Source organism: Ailuropoda melanoleuca, chromosome 3, assembly GCF_002007445.2.
Source record: "Ailuropoda melanoleuca isolate Jingjing chromosome 3, ASM200744v2, whole genome shotgun sequence".
Classification (NCBI taxonomy): domain Eukaryota; kingdom Metazoa; phylum Chordata; class Mammalia; order Carnivora; family Ursidae; genus Ailuropoda; species Ailuropoda melanoleuca.
Genome location: NC_048220.1, coordinates 69,261,597 through 69,278,385, shown reverse-complemented (window position 1 = coordinate 69,278,385; position 16,789 = coordinate 69,261,597). Strand labels below are relative to the sequence as shown.

Sequence of the window (16,789 nt, the reverse complement as noted above, 5' to 3'; positions counted from 1 at the left end):
TGGGGTGATCTGTTCTCAATTTTCTAGATTTTACGTAAACTCCATTTAAAGATTTCTTGTTCAATAATAACATGAATAACAACAGGTAACATTTATATAGCACATAACACAGGCCAGACATGATTGTAGGTGCTTCACATAAATGGACACAATCCTCACCGTGACACTCTCAAGTATGATCACCACCTCCACTCCACAGCTGAGGGAATGAGGCTCAGAGGGTCACAGAACTACTACAGTCATACAAGTGAATCAGACAATCTGGCTCCGAAGTCCATTCCATTAACCACTAGGCTGCACTCCTCTCTCAAAAATATAGGCTTGAACACCAGATAGAAATTCAAACAAGAAATTTGCCCTTTCCATAAAGTTAGAGTACCACTAATGGTTCCTGCAGGACCTGAGATCGTCAGGTTCTTTCAGGAGGTAACTGAGAGGGGGCATGGTGTGGCATTCACAGTGGTGTTTAACAAATGGTCAGAAACGACATTTCACTTTTGTTTTTTATAGACTCCTAGGGGTACTACAACACGATCAACCTTTATTATGCATAAGAATCACCTAAGGTGCTTGCTGAAGGGCAGCTGTCCAAGCTCACGCTCTCGAGAGCAGAGAGCAGGCGTACTTTAAGAGACTGCTCTGCTTCTGCTACTTTGTACCTGGTAACATAAAATATTTATCCAGGATATAAAAACACAGCGTCTGCTATTTTCTACCAAGGCTGCTAGCACATTTAGTGCAACTTTTTATACCTTATTTCTCATGAACAAGAAAGACTAACTTCATACATGCTATATGGACCAATCTCACTTCAGTCATATCTTGTCTAGGTGACTCATAAAACTTTGGAAAGTATGCTCTCCTTCCTGCTACTAGGTCAGAGTTTTAAAAAAATATGTTGTTTCAAATTTCTTATCAGAAAAGAGTTAATTAGAGTCAAACCTGATTTCTTGTCCAGTAAAAATACCAATGGATATTTTGAGTAATTTCTTCCCTCAGTGACGTAGGATAGTGGAATGTGCCAGAGACAGCTGTAAAAAGAAAATATTGGAAGATTATTACTCTTCCCAGTATTTCAGTCAGTTACACATAATTTGTTGTATCTGTTTTTGTCGTTGTTGTTGTTCTTCCTTTTGGCAGGCAGGAGAAATTTTTCAAGCTATTCCCAGAAAAAGATTATCTTTTTAGGTTTCATAGGAACTTGTGATTATAAATACTTTAACCCAAGGGTGCAAAAGAGATGGCAGGAGGAGAAAGCCAGAATGTACCTTGCATCTGAAGGCTGAATTTCAGGCTTCATATTTAAAAAGTATCTTTCTTGCTGTACATGAAGTTCCTTTCCTTTCCTTTGAACAGTCACTAAAGGAAATCCTTTTTGCAGAGTCCAGGTTTTCATCATTTTCTTTACATCTAGCGTTTTGTTTGTGATCTACAAAAAAAAGAATTAATTATTTTTGCTTAAAAATGAACAGCTTAAAAACCTTCCAGTTTGTACCGTTCCCTCTCTGCCTACCACATTCTATGAACACTACAGGTTCTGTTAATATCAGACCAGAAGTATGAATGCGGACTTAAATTTACATACACTTCTAATCTAAGCGAATGAGCAGCGGCTGAAAGGAAAGTCACCTGGGACAGAACTAAGTGATAACTAGAGAAAGTGAGAGAAACCTTGTGTTGAGAAAGAATTACACTGAGTGTTTGTCCAAATCTCTAAGTAGGGACATGCACTCTTTCAGCTCACAATACCACCGTTTAGAAGGTATGAATCATGACAAATATTATAGTAAGAAGCACAACTTTCTCCTGTGAGTCAGCCTGTGTCCCGATCTCTCTTTATTCCCCAGACCCTCTGCTTTCCATACATGTTAGCATCCATCTTGGGAAGAGCTAATACTGTGGGAGAGCCAGAAAGCAGTGGCAGAGTAAGATGTCAACAGGCCAGGTACCTGGACGTGAAGTTTCTCCAGAGAACAATAGTTACCTCTTTCCCCAGTCACAGACGCTGTCTCCCAGAAACTGCATCAATGTATCTACAAAATCTAGAATCCAGTATCAGAGGTTCGCAAACCCTCTAAAGCCCACCATCCCTACGACACTGGTATCAATGATTAAGAAGAAATTCTGGAACAACTATCTCTTTAAAGCAGGTGAGTTAACCTTCTGATTCCAACCATTATTCTAGGATGCATATGAATTTGAACTGCAAGCACCTAAAATTGTTAAGCACTTTAAGTGTTTCGTAACTGTATCATTCCATGATGGCCGGCCTCATCTCAGCCTCCATATGCCCATTTATTTAAAGCAGAAAGGCTGGATTAAATCTACCCAAATTCATTGCAATATTAATATTACATTTCTCATGGCTCTTATCTATTCATTTCTAGACAAGGGATTGGGAAGAAAACAAACTTTGCCAGAGGCACTTTTGGGCCTCTGAACCAGGATGGAAATGAAAAGGCCAGTGCAATAATTTGATGTGGATGCTGGAAGACCTGAGGATAATGTGAGGGACGAAGTTGGGATAGGAAAATGCTATGATGCAAAAGCTGAAGTCAGCCAGAAAGGCAGAAATATATTGTAAAGGTCAGGAGATAATGCAATGAGTATAGAGTAAATAATGTGGCTTTCAGTTGAAATGTTACCATATGATGAGAGAAAAAACAGTGATTTGGAAGCAATTCTTAAGTAATAAGGACTAATCCATCTTCTCAAAGAGAGCTCGGAGAGCAGGGAAGGTGTATCTTCCGGGCACAGGGTTAACAGCTGGAAAACTTAAGGTTTCAGATAGACAAGGAAATAGAAAGAGTATACCGAAAAGACTCAGAGTAGAAGTTTTCTTATTCTTTTTTTTAACTTATTTACTTATTTGAGAGAGAGAGCGAGCGAGACAGCGAGCACCCAGAAGGGAGGGGCAGAGGGAGAGAGTCTTTGACAGACTCTGCGCTGAGTGTGGAGCCTGACACGGGGCTCAATCTCACGATCCTGGGATCACGACCCTGAGCCGAAACCAAGAGTCAGACGCTTCACCGACTGTGCCACCCAGGTGCCCCCAAAGGAGGAGCTCTTCGTCCAGGGCCCTGGAACTTTGAAACTTTGTGTATATATGTGGTTTTTCTGCAGAATATGTCCAGAATTTTCATCAAAGTTTGAAATATGTCTGTGATCTTCCAAAACATTAAGAACCATTGATCTGGATCAGGGTAACAACAAACTAAAAGGCTCAGAAGGGTTTTTCAGTTAGCATACATGCATGATGCAGGCTGGGTTCACACACTGCTCTGAAGCCTAACTCGAACCTAAGTGCTTGTTAGAACATTTGCAGGCACAACAAAATCCAAACAGCAAAACGATCCAAGGGCAATATGCAGCCCATGGCAGCCAGCTTGTGATATATCGTCTTTAAGGATGGACTCGTAGGAACAGGACCACAAAAGACAGGAGAATTCATAGGGCAGAGTGTAGGGAAAAGTCGTGAATCAGAAGTAGATAAAGATGCAAAAGCATAAGGAAAGGAAAATAGATTTTTGAAAAAATCAAATAATGAAAATATAGTAACATATATTAATTCAGGACGGGCAACTTTCCTACAAAGTAGGAATCAAGATTAAGGCATAGAACAAAAATGGTTATACAAAGCCACACACGATAATCTCAACACTTAAAAGACAAGTACTTCCATTTCTTGACCTTTAATTCTGTGCTCCATCCCCCTCTCTCTCAAATAACTATCCTTGGTACCATAGCTTAGTTATATACTTGATAAAAATATAAATAGAAGAACTCTTCTCTAAGAACTAAATAAAATATTCAGGTCACTTACCTCATTAAAACTATCCCACAGATCATCACTTTGAATGGATGCATAGCTATGATTATGCAGGTAAAAAACGATAGCATGTTGGAATATATCTTCGCTAAGGTAAGTTTTCAGCATCAACAAGAGGGAAGCTCCCTATTTAAAAAAAAAAAAGTGAGAAAAGGGGGGAATAACAGACTACAATAGGTTTATAGAATTGAGAACCTAAAATTCAAAATATAATTATTCTAAGTATATTCTTACATATAGAGAACCCAGTTATAATACACAGTTATTTACTGTTCTATTACCAGATGTGAATTGTGTTCAAATTGTCTGAAAGATTATTTTAAGGGATTTGACAAAAAAATAATGGGAGCGGGTTCCCACATGCACTAATTCTACTATAAGCCATTTTATGTGGTCTATCAGTTCCTGTCTCAGTGTGATGATAAAAAACTAGGTGTTTATGAATACATCTTTAATAGAAAAGCATGCCACATTTTTTGTGGAATCCCCATCCCTCTCCCAGTGCTCAAAATACCAGCTGCACTCAGGAGTACATTCATTTCCAGTTTTAGTGTATCGTGTTGCTAAAATAACCAAGATCTCGCTTCTTCCTGCAGAATCACTTCAGATATGTTTGGAACTAATGAATGTATAGGGCAGGAAGCGTACAGTAATAATTTGGAACCTGACATGCAACTGGTAAGGCACTTTGGCGACGCTAGACCGTTGCTGAAGCACATGTCATCGCTTCCAAAAAACATCTTTGTGAAGCCTTCCCTGATTCGAGACAGAAATCGTTCTCCATCTTCAAGAGCAATTTATATCACTTCCTGCATCTGGTACAGATATATATTTAATACATATATTTAAATATACATTTAAATATGTATTTATAGATATACATTTATTTCCTCTTCTAGACTGTATGCTAGTTGAGGGAAAATCCACAAAGCTCAATTCCAGTGACTAAAACAACACCTAGTAACAGAAGGAACACAAATAGTCTTTGAATTTCACTTCTGGTAAAACATGTAGCAGGATTAAGCCATCAAGATGATCGGATGCAGACTACTGAATTCAATACCGAGTACTCCCTTTTTTCTATATCGCGCTTCATGATGTTACTTGTTCTACCAATTTAAGTACTCATTCCCGTTCCCAACAGACCCCTTTCGCCCCTGCATCGCCACTACTGTTATATTCCCATTAACAAAACTATGCAACATTCCTCATTTAAAACAAATAAGATGTCCTTACTTTCTTTAACCCCATGCCTCTTCCAATGATCACCCTATTTCTTATTCCCCCTTTCTAGTAAATTCTTTGCAAGAGTGTCTGCATCTGCCATCTCCATCTGCTCTCTTACCACTTTCCCTAGAGCCATCATCCAACCGTCACTCCACTGGAAGTGTTTTTATCAAGGTCACTGGGGACCTTCATGGTGTCAAAGCAATGGCAATCCCCACACTCATCTTATCAACCTGCTAGCAGCATTTGATATGACTGATCACCCACTCCCCCTTTAGAGTCTTTCTGCACTTGGCCTTGGGACACCCCTTTTGATTCTCCCCCTATTCACTGGCCATCGTTCTCAGTCTCCTGCTGGATCCCGTCTCCATGGAACCACCTCATTTTGGTGGCCCCTGGCATTTACATTTTAGACCTTTTTTCATTTCTTTCGAAGTTTACTTCCTAGTTGATCTCAACAGATAACCTACATCAGAATTAGGCTTGGAGACTAAAAACCCAGAAATAATATGTCTGTCAAACACATTTTCCTAGCGACGCTTCCTTCTTCTTGCATACAATATTGGTAAATTACCCTGTGTCCTACTTTTCCCAGTTATGTGGGATATTTGCTAGATTCCCAAATCCTGAAATAAGTAGTTATCATACTGACAGGAGTTAGATATGCTGTGGAGACCACATGATCAGAAGACACTGAATTCAAGGTTTAGGGGTGGGGGTTAGAGGATGACAGAGCTCCATCAAAACAAATCCTGAAGTAAAAGTTCTGCAGAAGAACAGAACCACAATTTTAAACATTTTATCAACAGATCCAATACAGACTTTAAAAATCACAGCAGCAGCTCTGATCGGAATATATTTAATACAGCTAATTAAACTCCTGATTCCTTATTTGTTAACAGTACTACCATTTTCCATGCCAGTCGGGTATTAACCTGAAAAAATGGCTCCCTCTTTGTTTACCTGCCTTACCCTGTCATTAAATCCTTCCAGAACTTCCCTCCACCCAGTGTTCTTGCACTCATCATTTTCCTTCCACTTTCACTACCACTCCTAATTCCACACTTTGACCACATCATGCTTGGACTTTAGCAGCAACTTCCTGTCTTTAGGTCTCCCTCCACACTTAAATCTACTTTGTAAGCTGGAACAAATTAGTTTTCCTAAACAGTAACTTTAATCAAGGAATTCCTCTGTTTGAAAAATCTGCTAAAGCTTCCCATTGCTTACAGAACAAAGTCCAGATTCCTGATGGCATTCAGAACCTTCTACAACTGCCCCAACTTACCTTTCCCCTACTCCACATATGACTTCCACCGCAGTCAAACATTTACTCCCTAAACAAAAATATCTTGCCCATTAGTATTCCTGACTTTTTCTCTGTAGAGCTCACTGCCCCATTCCTGCTCTACTCAGTGCTTCCCATTCCTCTTTATCTGTATTATTTTTTTATTATTATTTATTATTTAATTCCCTTCAATTTCCATTTTCCTTCAAAAAAGTTCTCTTTATAACCCTAGATTTTAAAAAAAAGGCTATACCATTCATTCCACACATAGCATCTCTTACTGCTTCACAAGTACCACCTAAACTTTGAGTTTCTTGATGATACGGACTGTATCTCATATGTTTTGTGTATTTTCTCTGTCCAGTGCAGGAATTCATTTATTAATCAATTAATTTGACAGCCAGAGTAAAGAGGTAAATAAGTCTAAACATTCATGACTCTCACCACAACTGTGAGTAGTACTGTTCTTCTGTTCTCTGACCTATGGTGATCCTTTATTTATTTATTTTTTTAAAGATTTTATTTATTCATCTGAGAGACAGCAAGTGAGCTCATGAGCGGGAATTGGGGGAGGAGATGCAGAGGGAGAAGCAAACTCCCCACTGAGCAGGGAGCCCAAATCAGCGCTCAGCTCCAGGACTCGAAGATCATGACCTAAGCCAAAGGCAGACACTCAACCATGTGAGCCACCCAGGCACCCCTGACCTATGGTGATCCTGATAAGGTTTCTAGTTTTCTGTTTCTGCTTCACTCCCAAACCTGGAGTCTGTGTTTCTGATCCTGCAATCTAATTTTCAGTTCTTACAATCTCTTTTTGTTTACATGTTTTGGCAACTGTGACTTTGCAACATGCCTCAATTCTCAACAACACAGCTAAGGGCTTGCTCAGAACACTCCCTGGACACAGTCTACCTGTGGATCTGGAGACTGAACCAACTTTAAAAGATACATTGTTGTATAATCTGATTAACTGCCCAGAATACCAGTCAGAGAACTTAAGTGAGAATAGAGAAATAAAGAAAAGCCCAGAAAAGTTAAAACCAAGATTTAAATAGAAGCAAACATCTTAAAGTTTAAAAGCATATGTGAAAGTAATCTTAAAATAATCTTTAAAGTAATCTAAATCATGCAGCTTGCTCACATATGAAATTAATTTGAAACCCACTCCAGGTACTTGGTTTGCAGAACAGTACCTTAAAATAGGAAAGAGAATCAAACATTTCTTCAATCTGTTCTGAAGACGCAACAGATGATGATGATATTGGATGAGATGAATTCAAGGAATCTTTCTTCATGGTTTTAAATCGAGCATCTAAGAAATCTTCATACTAATGGAAACATCAAACAGATTAGGAAATCATGAAAAGTATCAAAGGCAAAGGCAAGTATAGTAATTATTTATATGAATTAGACTAATTACTGTTTTAGGTCATTATAAAAAAACATCTTCACTAAACTTCAGAAAATAAGCTTTTGAAAACATAGGAGTAGAGCAACTTTCATTCATATTCCTTAAATTTAAAGATAAAATTATAACCTCCTAGCCACATGAAAAACATTGTTTCTTAAAGTACAGCATGAGGATAAATTAAGAATCTATTACTAAAACAACCAAATGTGCCAAATCCAGATAGAAAAATCAAAGTAGGGGCGCCTGGGTGGCACAGCGGTTAAGCATCTGCCTTCGGCTCAGGGCTTGATCCCAGCATTATGGGATCGAGCCCCACATCAGGCTCCTCCGTTATGAGCCTGCTTCTTCCTCTCCCACTCCCCCTGCTTGTGTTCCCTCTCTTGCTGGCTGTCTCTATCTCTGTCAAATGAACAAATAAAATCTTAAAAAAAAAAAAAAAGTGCTGGTGTTTAAAAAAAAAAAAGAAAAATCAAAGTAAATATTCTAAAATGGTTAGTATATATTTTTAAAATAACATCTGAAAATAAAATAAAAAATAAAAACGGGTCCTTAAGCCAACTTGTCATATATGGTCCAGGTTTCTATTAAGGTAATATACATTTCCCTTAACTGAGGTACATTTGAAATTAAATATAACACTTAAATAGAATTCGTTGATAGCTCAGCAGACGAGCTCCCCTAGAATATACATTAGGTTTTAAACATTCTGGGCACCACCAAGTGGTGAAACTGTGTATCTCATTGCTTAATTTAGTAACACATAGATTTAGAACACCCTGCTTAGTATTCTAGCTAAAAATGAGTTCCTTCTACCCATCTGAAGTTTCTGAAGAGGCCTTACACAAAAATTTCAAATTAAAAGCTTTTAAGAGTATCCCTATTTTGAAGCAGTCTTGGATCATAATATCCAGGAAGTTTAATACAAAGTCACAGAATTTAGGGTTGAGTGCGATCTTTATTTATACTCTCCCACCTATTGCTTCGATTATTTGGCAATACCTATCGTACCACGGCCTGGTGTGTTCAAATATCTCTCAGGATAGGAAACATCTCCAGAGTCTAGTAACACAGTTATCATTATTACGCTGTCAATGACAGAATGATGTCCCAAGTCTTTGAAAAGGGCACAAAGTATGGTTTGTATCTTAACAGGGCAAATTATTTGTCTGTATCAATCTATGTATCTCTGTTACAAGAATGATCACAGTGATAACAGAGAGATAGCACTGCTACAAGATGTCTTAATTTTTTTTCTCTCTTTATACAAAGGATAAATAGTTTTTTGCAAAAAAGGCTTTTCAACTTTACCTAAATTCCTTCAAGGAGAAGGGCCACATCTATTAAAAATAAAACGTAGCAAAGTGATTTAAAATGTTCATCTAAATAAAGTATAAAATAGTTTCACATAATTTCGGCTTTCAATGAAACGTATCAGTAAATAAAAGCTTAATTTTCACTGTCAAATCTCAAGAGTTAGAAGACATCAGTAACAAGCATACATTTTATTGTATCTTTCTAGAAACGCTTTCATTTCTCCAAATGGCAAATACGACAGTGCGTGTAACGAACAAGTGTACTTACACTGGAGAGCTCTTTGAATATTTTTTCCAAAGAGAAATACTCCATGAAAGTAGCAAACCCTTCATTTAGCCAAAGATTATTCCACCACTCCATTGTGACCAGATTACCAAACCACTGTGGGGGGGGGCAAAAAAAAAAAAAAAAAACTACTAACCAACACAATATTTATACTCTTAAAAATGTTCTAATAATTGAATTGTCAGATTAATCACCTATACCCACATTCTAATTACTTAAAAATAGAGTTATTATTTAAAACAAACTATGTTCAAATTAAAGACTTACAAGAAAATGTGTCTACATTTACTCTAAAATGAAAAGAAAAATTTTAACATTTTACCTTGTTGAATGGGAAAACAAGCAAGAAACACAATTAGCATATTTATCAAATTAACACACACACTGTTTACTAGGTAAATAAAAACCAGTTTCTAGCCACTTCACTGAAAGTGTTATTTCCTACGTAATGAAATTCTACCTTCTAATACCAAGTTAGTAAGATTATTTCCATTCTATCTACAACCACCCACAACAGCTAAGAAATAAACTTGTGTGTGACAGATTTCCCTACGGAGCCCGTGCTTCATGTTTGTCCTCAGTCACCTGAGCTGAGGATGGTATTTACATGATTCAAAGCAGAATTCAAGTAACGTTCCTTTGGATAGCTGGCATGCATATCAAAAAAGGAAGTCAGAAAGATCTTTAAATGTCGTCTTCTACGATATAACAATAAGAAGGAAAACAATGATAGGAGACTCTCCTTAAAAAAAAATTTATCTCAAAAATCCCTGAAATGGAGAGTGGTAGGTAACAGCGCATGCAATTCTGCGTGGCCTGGGGCTCATCTCAAACTAGCAGCAAAACAATGTTATTAGGTATTGAAACAAAACACTTTCGAGAATTACAATAACATGCTTTCCAAAGATATTCTCTTTAAACCTGTTTCAGAGGAATATGATTTCTAAGTCTTAAAGTAGAAGTAACAGAGAAGTGGTGATGGGTGGCCCCAGGCATCACAGACCTAGAGGACATCCCCTAAAGGACAACTTGGCTACACGTCCAAAACCATAACTGTCAGTAAGTATGTGCTTCAGATGTCAGCCTGTTATGAAGTGTTCACAAGGGCTCTAGAGTTGCGCACCTATGGTGTTTGAGATGGGGGGCAAACTGCCCAGGGCATGTGCTACTCTTCTTCCACGTCCCCTTTCCATCATAACACCCCCAAACTATACCCAACACTGCTAAGCACCTCAGCAAGGGACAAAAGAAAGACGAGGCGTTGCGGAAGAAAACAGGATGTTCACATGCCCACATAATTTTCTTTCTTTTTCTCCTTGTCATACAAAGAGTACCCTCCCTCTCCCAAATTAACAAAGAACACAGTTCAAGCAGAAGAAAACATAAATCTAGTCCTGACAACTACAGTCCAAGAGCTGTGAGAACAGAGTGAAATTTAGGGGAAGGGTTTCTCCACCATAAAGCTATACTGAGCAGTTGGCATCTGTCAGGGGTGAAATAGCTCTCTATTTCTTAGAGGGCAAGAAAGGAGAGACAGATCTTGAGTAGACAGTGGCTCTTCAAGCCCAGGGCTGCCAATTAATAAATGTGTGATTTAGGTTAAGTCATTTACTTAAACTGAGTCTCAGTTTCCACATCTGTAAAATGGGATTATCACCTACCTCAGAGCAGTTATGAAAAGTAAATGAGATAATGGATATGCAAATGCTTTATAAACAGTAAAAGCCTATACAAACATTAGAGAGCATTTTCATTCGAAAATCAACTTTGTGTTAGAAAACACCATTTTTTATGAAAGAAGGCAATACTACAATAAAAAGCTAAATTTCTTATTAGTGTCTAATTCTACTCTAAAACTCTAGGACATAAAATAGAAGTATGAAATATAATATCCTTGGCTGCTGATACCTGATGCGATAGCTCGTGAGCAATTATTTTAGTAACCAGTTTTCTGTCTGCCACTGAAGAAGTATTATTGTCATACAGAAGTGTTTCTTCTCGGAAGGTGAGCAAGCCCCAATTTTCCATTGCTCCTGCTTCAAAGTCAGGAATAGCCACCAAATCTGGACATAAGAAGAAAGAAGCGATCAACTTTTCTTCATCTAAGGCACTCCTTAAAGAAAAATACTCTACCCATTGGTTTATCACTAGGAATCAAGAGGCGGTGAGGTCATTTTATACTCAGCAAAAGGAACCCTACTCTAGTGTTGTATATTCCCCACCTATCAGTCAGTTGAGAAAGGGACCTAAACCATCCTTATAGAGTCACCATTCCTCTGTCACTTAGCAAAGGAAGAGAAACCTAATTCCTTCACAATGAATCAACTTTCTAGAGCGAGGAGGATACAGTGCAGATCCAACGTTCTTCTATCCAGCTCCAAGTTAAACAGCTATGAAATGCCCTTGCTTTCCTGGGGTACCAATACTCCGTTTTTGTTATTTGAATCAGGAATTTCTTAGGAGGTTAGAATTAGTCAAACTTCAGACTAAGCCCTAAGCAAATTCCCACTTACACAGCACCTGTATAAGCCCTTGTAACAGCCCCATACACTTCTAAATGTTTTAAGCTCCACATTCAGATGCTTTTACAGAATCTGAATAATCTTAACAAGTACAACTTTTAAAGATTTAAGTGTTTCTTAGTTTCCTTTTAAAACAACTTTGACAAAAGTTTTCTAAAAAACATTTGCAAAATCAATCTAGGTTATAATGGTAACGAAAATCGGAGGCACTGTTTGATTCTTACCCAATTTCTTCAGTGGGTATTGAATTTCAAAGTAGTTTTGATAGAATTCAAGAAGCTTCACGGTTGTTTCCAAGGCATGATGAACTTGACCAATCTTTTCTGGTACAGCATATATAGAAACCTAAAAGAAAACATATACATATATATGATATAAAGACCGGTACAACCAAAATGGCATGATGTTCAGGTGAATACTGTGAGGCATATGTGAGAACTGCAAAGAATTTTATGAGATTTTACAGGACAGAAATGCTTGCTTCTAATTCTTTTAGCCCCTGGAGAATTTAGCAAGCCACTTCCACACATACCACAATGTTCAAACACTTACTGATTTTTTTTTTTTTAACAGAACAACCCAAATAAACTATTTTGGGTCATATTATAGCAACACACAAGCATTTGCCTATTAACTTTATGATACTTGTCTTCTCCATTACCTAAAGTTGCCCTTCCTTACCTATGAGCTATCAAGACCGAACTATTTGAAGGACAAAACAAATTTTCATCTTTTTAGCACCTATTACATTACCTGGCTTCAAAGAGGCACCCAATCAGAGGAGTCACATAAGAGAGTTAGCTCTAAAGCAAACATACAAGGCAGAAATTGTATATGCGGGGGCGCCTGGGTGGCAGAGCGGTTAAGCATCTGCCTTCGGCTCAGGGCGTGATCCCGGCATTATGGGATCGAGCCCGACATCAGGCGCCTCTGCTATGAGCCTGCTGCTTCCTCTCCCACTCCCCCTGCTTGTGTTCCCTCTCTCGATGGCTGTCTCTATCTCTGTCGAATAAATAAATAAAATATTTTTTTAAAAAAATTGCACATGCATTGAAATTACCCTGGAAAAACCTATCACAGACCAATGCATCCTCTTTCATTAAGATTGGTGCAGCTTGGTTTTCTTCCAGCCTTGGGATAGCTTACTTTTTTCCCAGTTGTTAGTGTGTTTACATGGATCACGTTATATAAGAAATAATCATACCAAACAGAATCCAATGCTCAATAAGTGGCACCCAGTAATTAAAACCAACTAAGGGGATGATATATTCATATCTCCATTGCCCACTGCCTTCAGGATACTTGCTCACTAAGGGGGGAGGCAGATCCGATTGCCCACACCATTTAAATTGCTATTCTTTCTTTTTCTGACGAAATGTGTAAGTTAAACACGTAAGCTATGACTAACTATAAACATCTTATTCAATAAGTATCAAAAGGCAAATTTTAAGCAATTATGTTAAAAGCAATGGGTTTTAAAAAGCATTATTTGTTTTCCAGTTGATTGAAAAAAACAAAAGCCCTCTATACTCACCTGGGAATGTGAGATATGGCCAAGACATAGCAGAAAATAAAAACTTAAAAAAAAAAAATCTCAACTAGTGGGAAATGGAGACTCATTGAATAATTCATCACTTGGACAAAATGCACTGGTGAACTCTAACTCTAATTTAATTATCTCATTAAAGGACTAAGAAACTGTTGACAATTTCTAAAAGGTCAAACATTCAGGCATAGTTGTCCTTACGTGGGCTTTAGTCTATAGTTAATCACAAAAACATGAATGTAACATGGCATAAAATGTAAAGCAAAAACATTTTTTTAAGTAAACAAAAACCAACTCTCTGCTAGTTGTGTGACCTTGAGCAGGTTGGTTAACCTCACTCTCCTTATCGGTAAAAAGGTGATAAAAGTAACTCCTACCCTCACTGGGTTGCTGGGAAGATGAAATGGGCTAATACATATATAGAACTCAGACTAGTGCATGACACGATATAAGTGTTCAATAATGGTAATTATTATCATTATTAAAAATACAGTCCCGACAGAAATGGGGCAAAATATGTGTGAGTAGAGCATTTGTGCCAACAGTTACTGGAAAAATAACCTATCTAGGACTGGAGTTAGTCAGTTAAAACTATGCTGCTTTCTAAAGGAACTATGAAAGAAATTTAATCTCCCACCTCATGTGGCCAAGTGTACTTCACCAGCCTAGAACTCTACCATCTGCAGGTGTTCTTACGGATCTGAATAATCTTAACAAATACAACTTTTAAAGATTTAAGTGTTTCTTAGTTTCCTTTTAAAACAACTTTGACAAAAGTTTTCTAAAAAACATTTGCAAAATCAATCTAGGTTATAATGGTAAGGAGCTGTGACCACAGTTTATTGAATGCAGTCACCACCCGCCAAAGGACGTATAAGCTCATTCCATTGATGTGTGTACTTCCTGCATCTTTCGCCTGTGAAGTCAATGTTAGTGGGGGGGGAGGGGTGAGAAGACTGACATACTCTTTTACAATCTCTAACTTCCATCGTAAATGACTATACAAAGATCACTAGGAATTTGAGACAAATCTTATTTCTGCCTATTCTTTCCAGAAACACATATTTTATATTGTAGTCAACACATTAGCCTCGAAGACACTATCCCAATGGAAATACCACCCATATCCCCCAGATTCCTCCTCCAACATCCTGCCACACACACCATTTGGCCACTCCTATCCACATGTGTGAAAGCACCTTTCCTTGCAGGAAAAGTAAAGGAGGAAAAAGAAGTTCACATGAAACTGAAATCTGACCAAGGGATCCATTTGCAATTGATGCAATCAATGCAATCACTGCAATCAATGCAATGTAATCCACTGCAATACAATGATTAGGAAAAAGGTAGTTTGGTATTTTCTCTTCCCTTCTACTTCTTTTTTTTTTCCTCCTTAAAAGAAGATGTGCTATGAGCTCTCACTAGAGATAAATCATTGGTCATTATAATTATTATCAAGTTTGTCTTAAGAGCAACAGAAGCAGTAAGAAACAGAACAAACTAATTCAACATCAACAAAAAAAGTCTTGCCCGGTATTCCGGGCTTGATAAGAACACTAAACAAATGGAAGTCAAATGGAAGTCAACTAGCACTCAGACCTTAAGACTTAGGACTTAAAACATGGTGTCCACATCTGACTAGCCACCCTGCATTCTGATTCTACAAATTAGACCTCTCTGTGGTAAAAACAAAATCAGGCAATGGCAAAGACAAAACAGTGTATTTCAAAACTGGCCTAGAGGTGTAAAGAACGCTGAACAACAGACAGAGATGATTAAAAACAAATGTTCTTCTCTCTTTACAACTTTGTCAATGTAGTAATCTTTATCACTAAAGAGCATGTTCAATAACTGATAATTTCAGTTGTTTGGTTACGACTGACATTAGTTAAGTAAAGCCCTACTGCCTTATTCCTGAATCTTGTGAAACAGGCCTAATGTCAAATACTACGAAATAATCCATCCAAAAGATTACGACATTTTAGTGTAAGAAAAATCCCTTGCTAGACTTCAAGTCTAATTTCTGGGCACCAAACATACAGAAGTTATTTCTGTCATTGGTGTAAGCAGCAGCATATTGTGCTGGACAGTACAATCCTCACCATCCCTTACTATGTGATCTTAGGTCGATTACGTAACCTCTTTGAGACACTGTTTCTTCATCAGCAATATGGGATTTATGCTTCCCTCCCATGTAGTTTATGAAAAGGTATTTAGAAACGAGTGCCTAAGACAGGTGCCAGCATGGAGTATAGCTCCACGCGTGTTAGTCTTCCCTCATCCTAGTCAAAAGAGAGAAAATTAATGAAACAATTGTTTATTTGTATAACAATTTTTTTTCAAAACACATTTTGAAACATGTGGGTACCAAGTAGCATTAAAAGTTATGACTTTACAGACATACAAGGAAGTTCATAATACGTTTGCATATGGATTTAAAAAAAAAAGTGCACTTTGTATGTGTGTGTGTATTACTATCTCCCAGGCACTAAATATTTTACAAAAAATTTTACTATTTACTCCTTGAGAGGGCAGGCTAATATAGGCAATACAGTACTAGATTTGTGGAAGGTGAGGTTTAGACAGGATTACAGGGGAATCTTTCCAAGAGCACATTCTAGTAAAGCTGTAGAGGAAGGACTCCAGAGTCCATGTTTAACCATGTTGCTTCATAATACACATAAATTATAAGAAAAAAAAAGCCATCCCAAATTCCTCTCTCTCAATCTCAATCACTCTCTTTCCCTCTCTCTCCATTTACATATATATATATATATATATATATATATATATATATGAATAAGGTATATATCTGAGCAGTGAATGTTCAGATTGGCTAGATGAAGAATCCATACTGGAACAATTAGAAATACAGATGGATTTGTAAGAGAGCCTTGAATATCAGAATGATGAGCTTGAATGTAATCCTAGAGGCAATAAGAAGGAAAGAGGAAGGGAGGGAGGGACAGAGGGGAGAGAAAAAGCCAAGACTGCATATATTTTGGGATACAATAAAAAGTGCTGGGGGTTTTATATCAAAGACTGTGATAATGACAACAGAGATGCATCTTAAGTGCTATGAAAGATCACAGAGGGAATGATTAATCCCAGCTGGGGTAAGAATGAACTGCTTCAAGGAGAGGATGGTATTCAGCTGGGTCTTGAAGAAGCAAACCTGACTCTCCTAGATTGAGCCTTTTGGATTTTATCCAGGCTGCAACATCTGAATCAAGAGCTAAATCTGTGGTGTGATGCTTGAAGAAAAATTAATTGAATTTTATTAGATTTAAACCAATCTCAATATCCTTTTCAAAGGATTCTGAAAAATTCTTTGGTTTAGACTTGACAAAAACTCTTTGAGGCCAAA

General features: G+C 37.6%; 1 protein-coding gene across 2 annotated transcripts in view; it reads right to left on the bottom strand.

The window, feature by feature from the left end:
* The window catches only part of LNPEP (leucyl and cystinyl aminopeptidase), an 89,226-nt gene that overhangs the window by 26,459 nt on the left and 45,978 nt on the right, over positions 1-16,789 (bottom strand). For both annotated transcript variants that reach the window (XM_011225481.3, XM_019800083.2), the window contains 7 exons: positions 12,101-12,221; positions 11,263-11,417; positions 9,337-9,450; positions 7,538-7,672; positions 3,824-3,955; positions 1,269-1,429; positions 943-1,031 (listed from right to left, as the gene is read on the bottom strand). In XM_011225481.3, the coding sequence (XP_011223783.2) occupies positions 943-1,031; positions 1,269-1,429; positions 3,824-3,955; positions 7,538-7,672; positions 9,337-9,450; positions 11,263-11,417; positions 12,101-12,221 (907 nt within the window). The remainder of the gene's footprint in view (positions 1-942; positions 1,032-1,268; positions 1,430-3,823; positions 3,956-7,537; positions 7,673-9,336; positions 9,451-11,262; positions 11,418-12,100; positions 12,222-16,789) is intronic.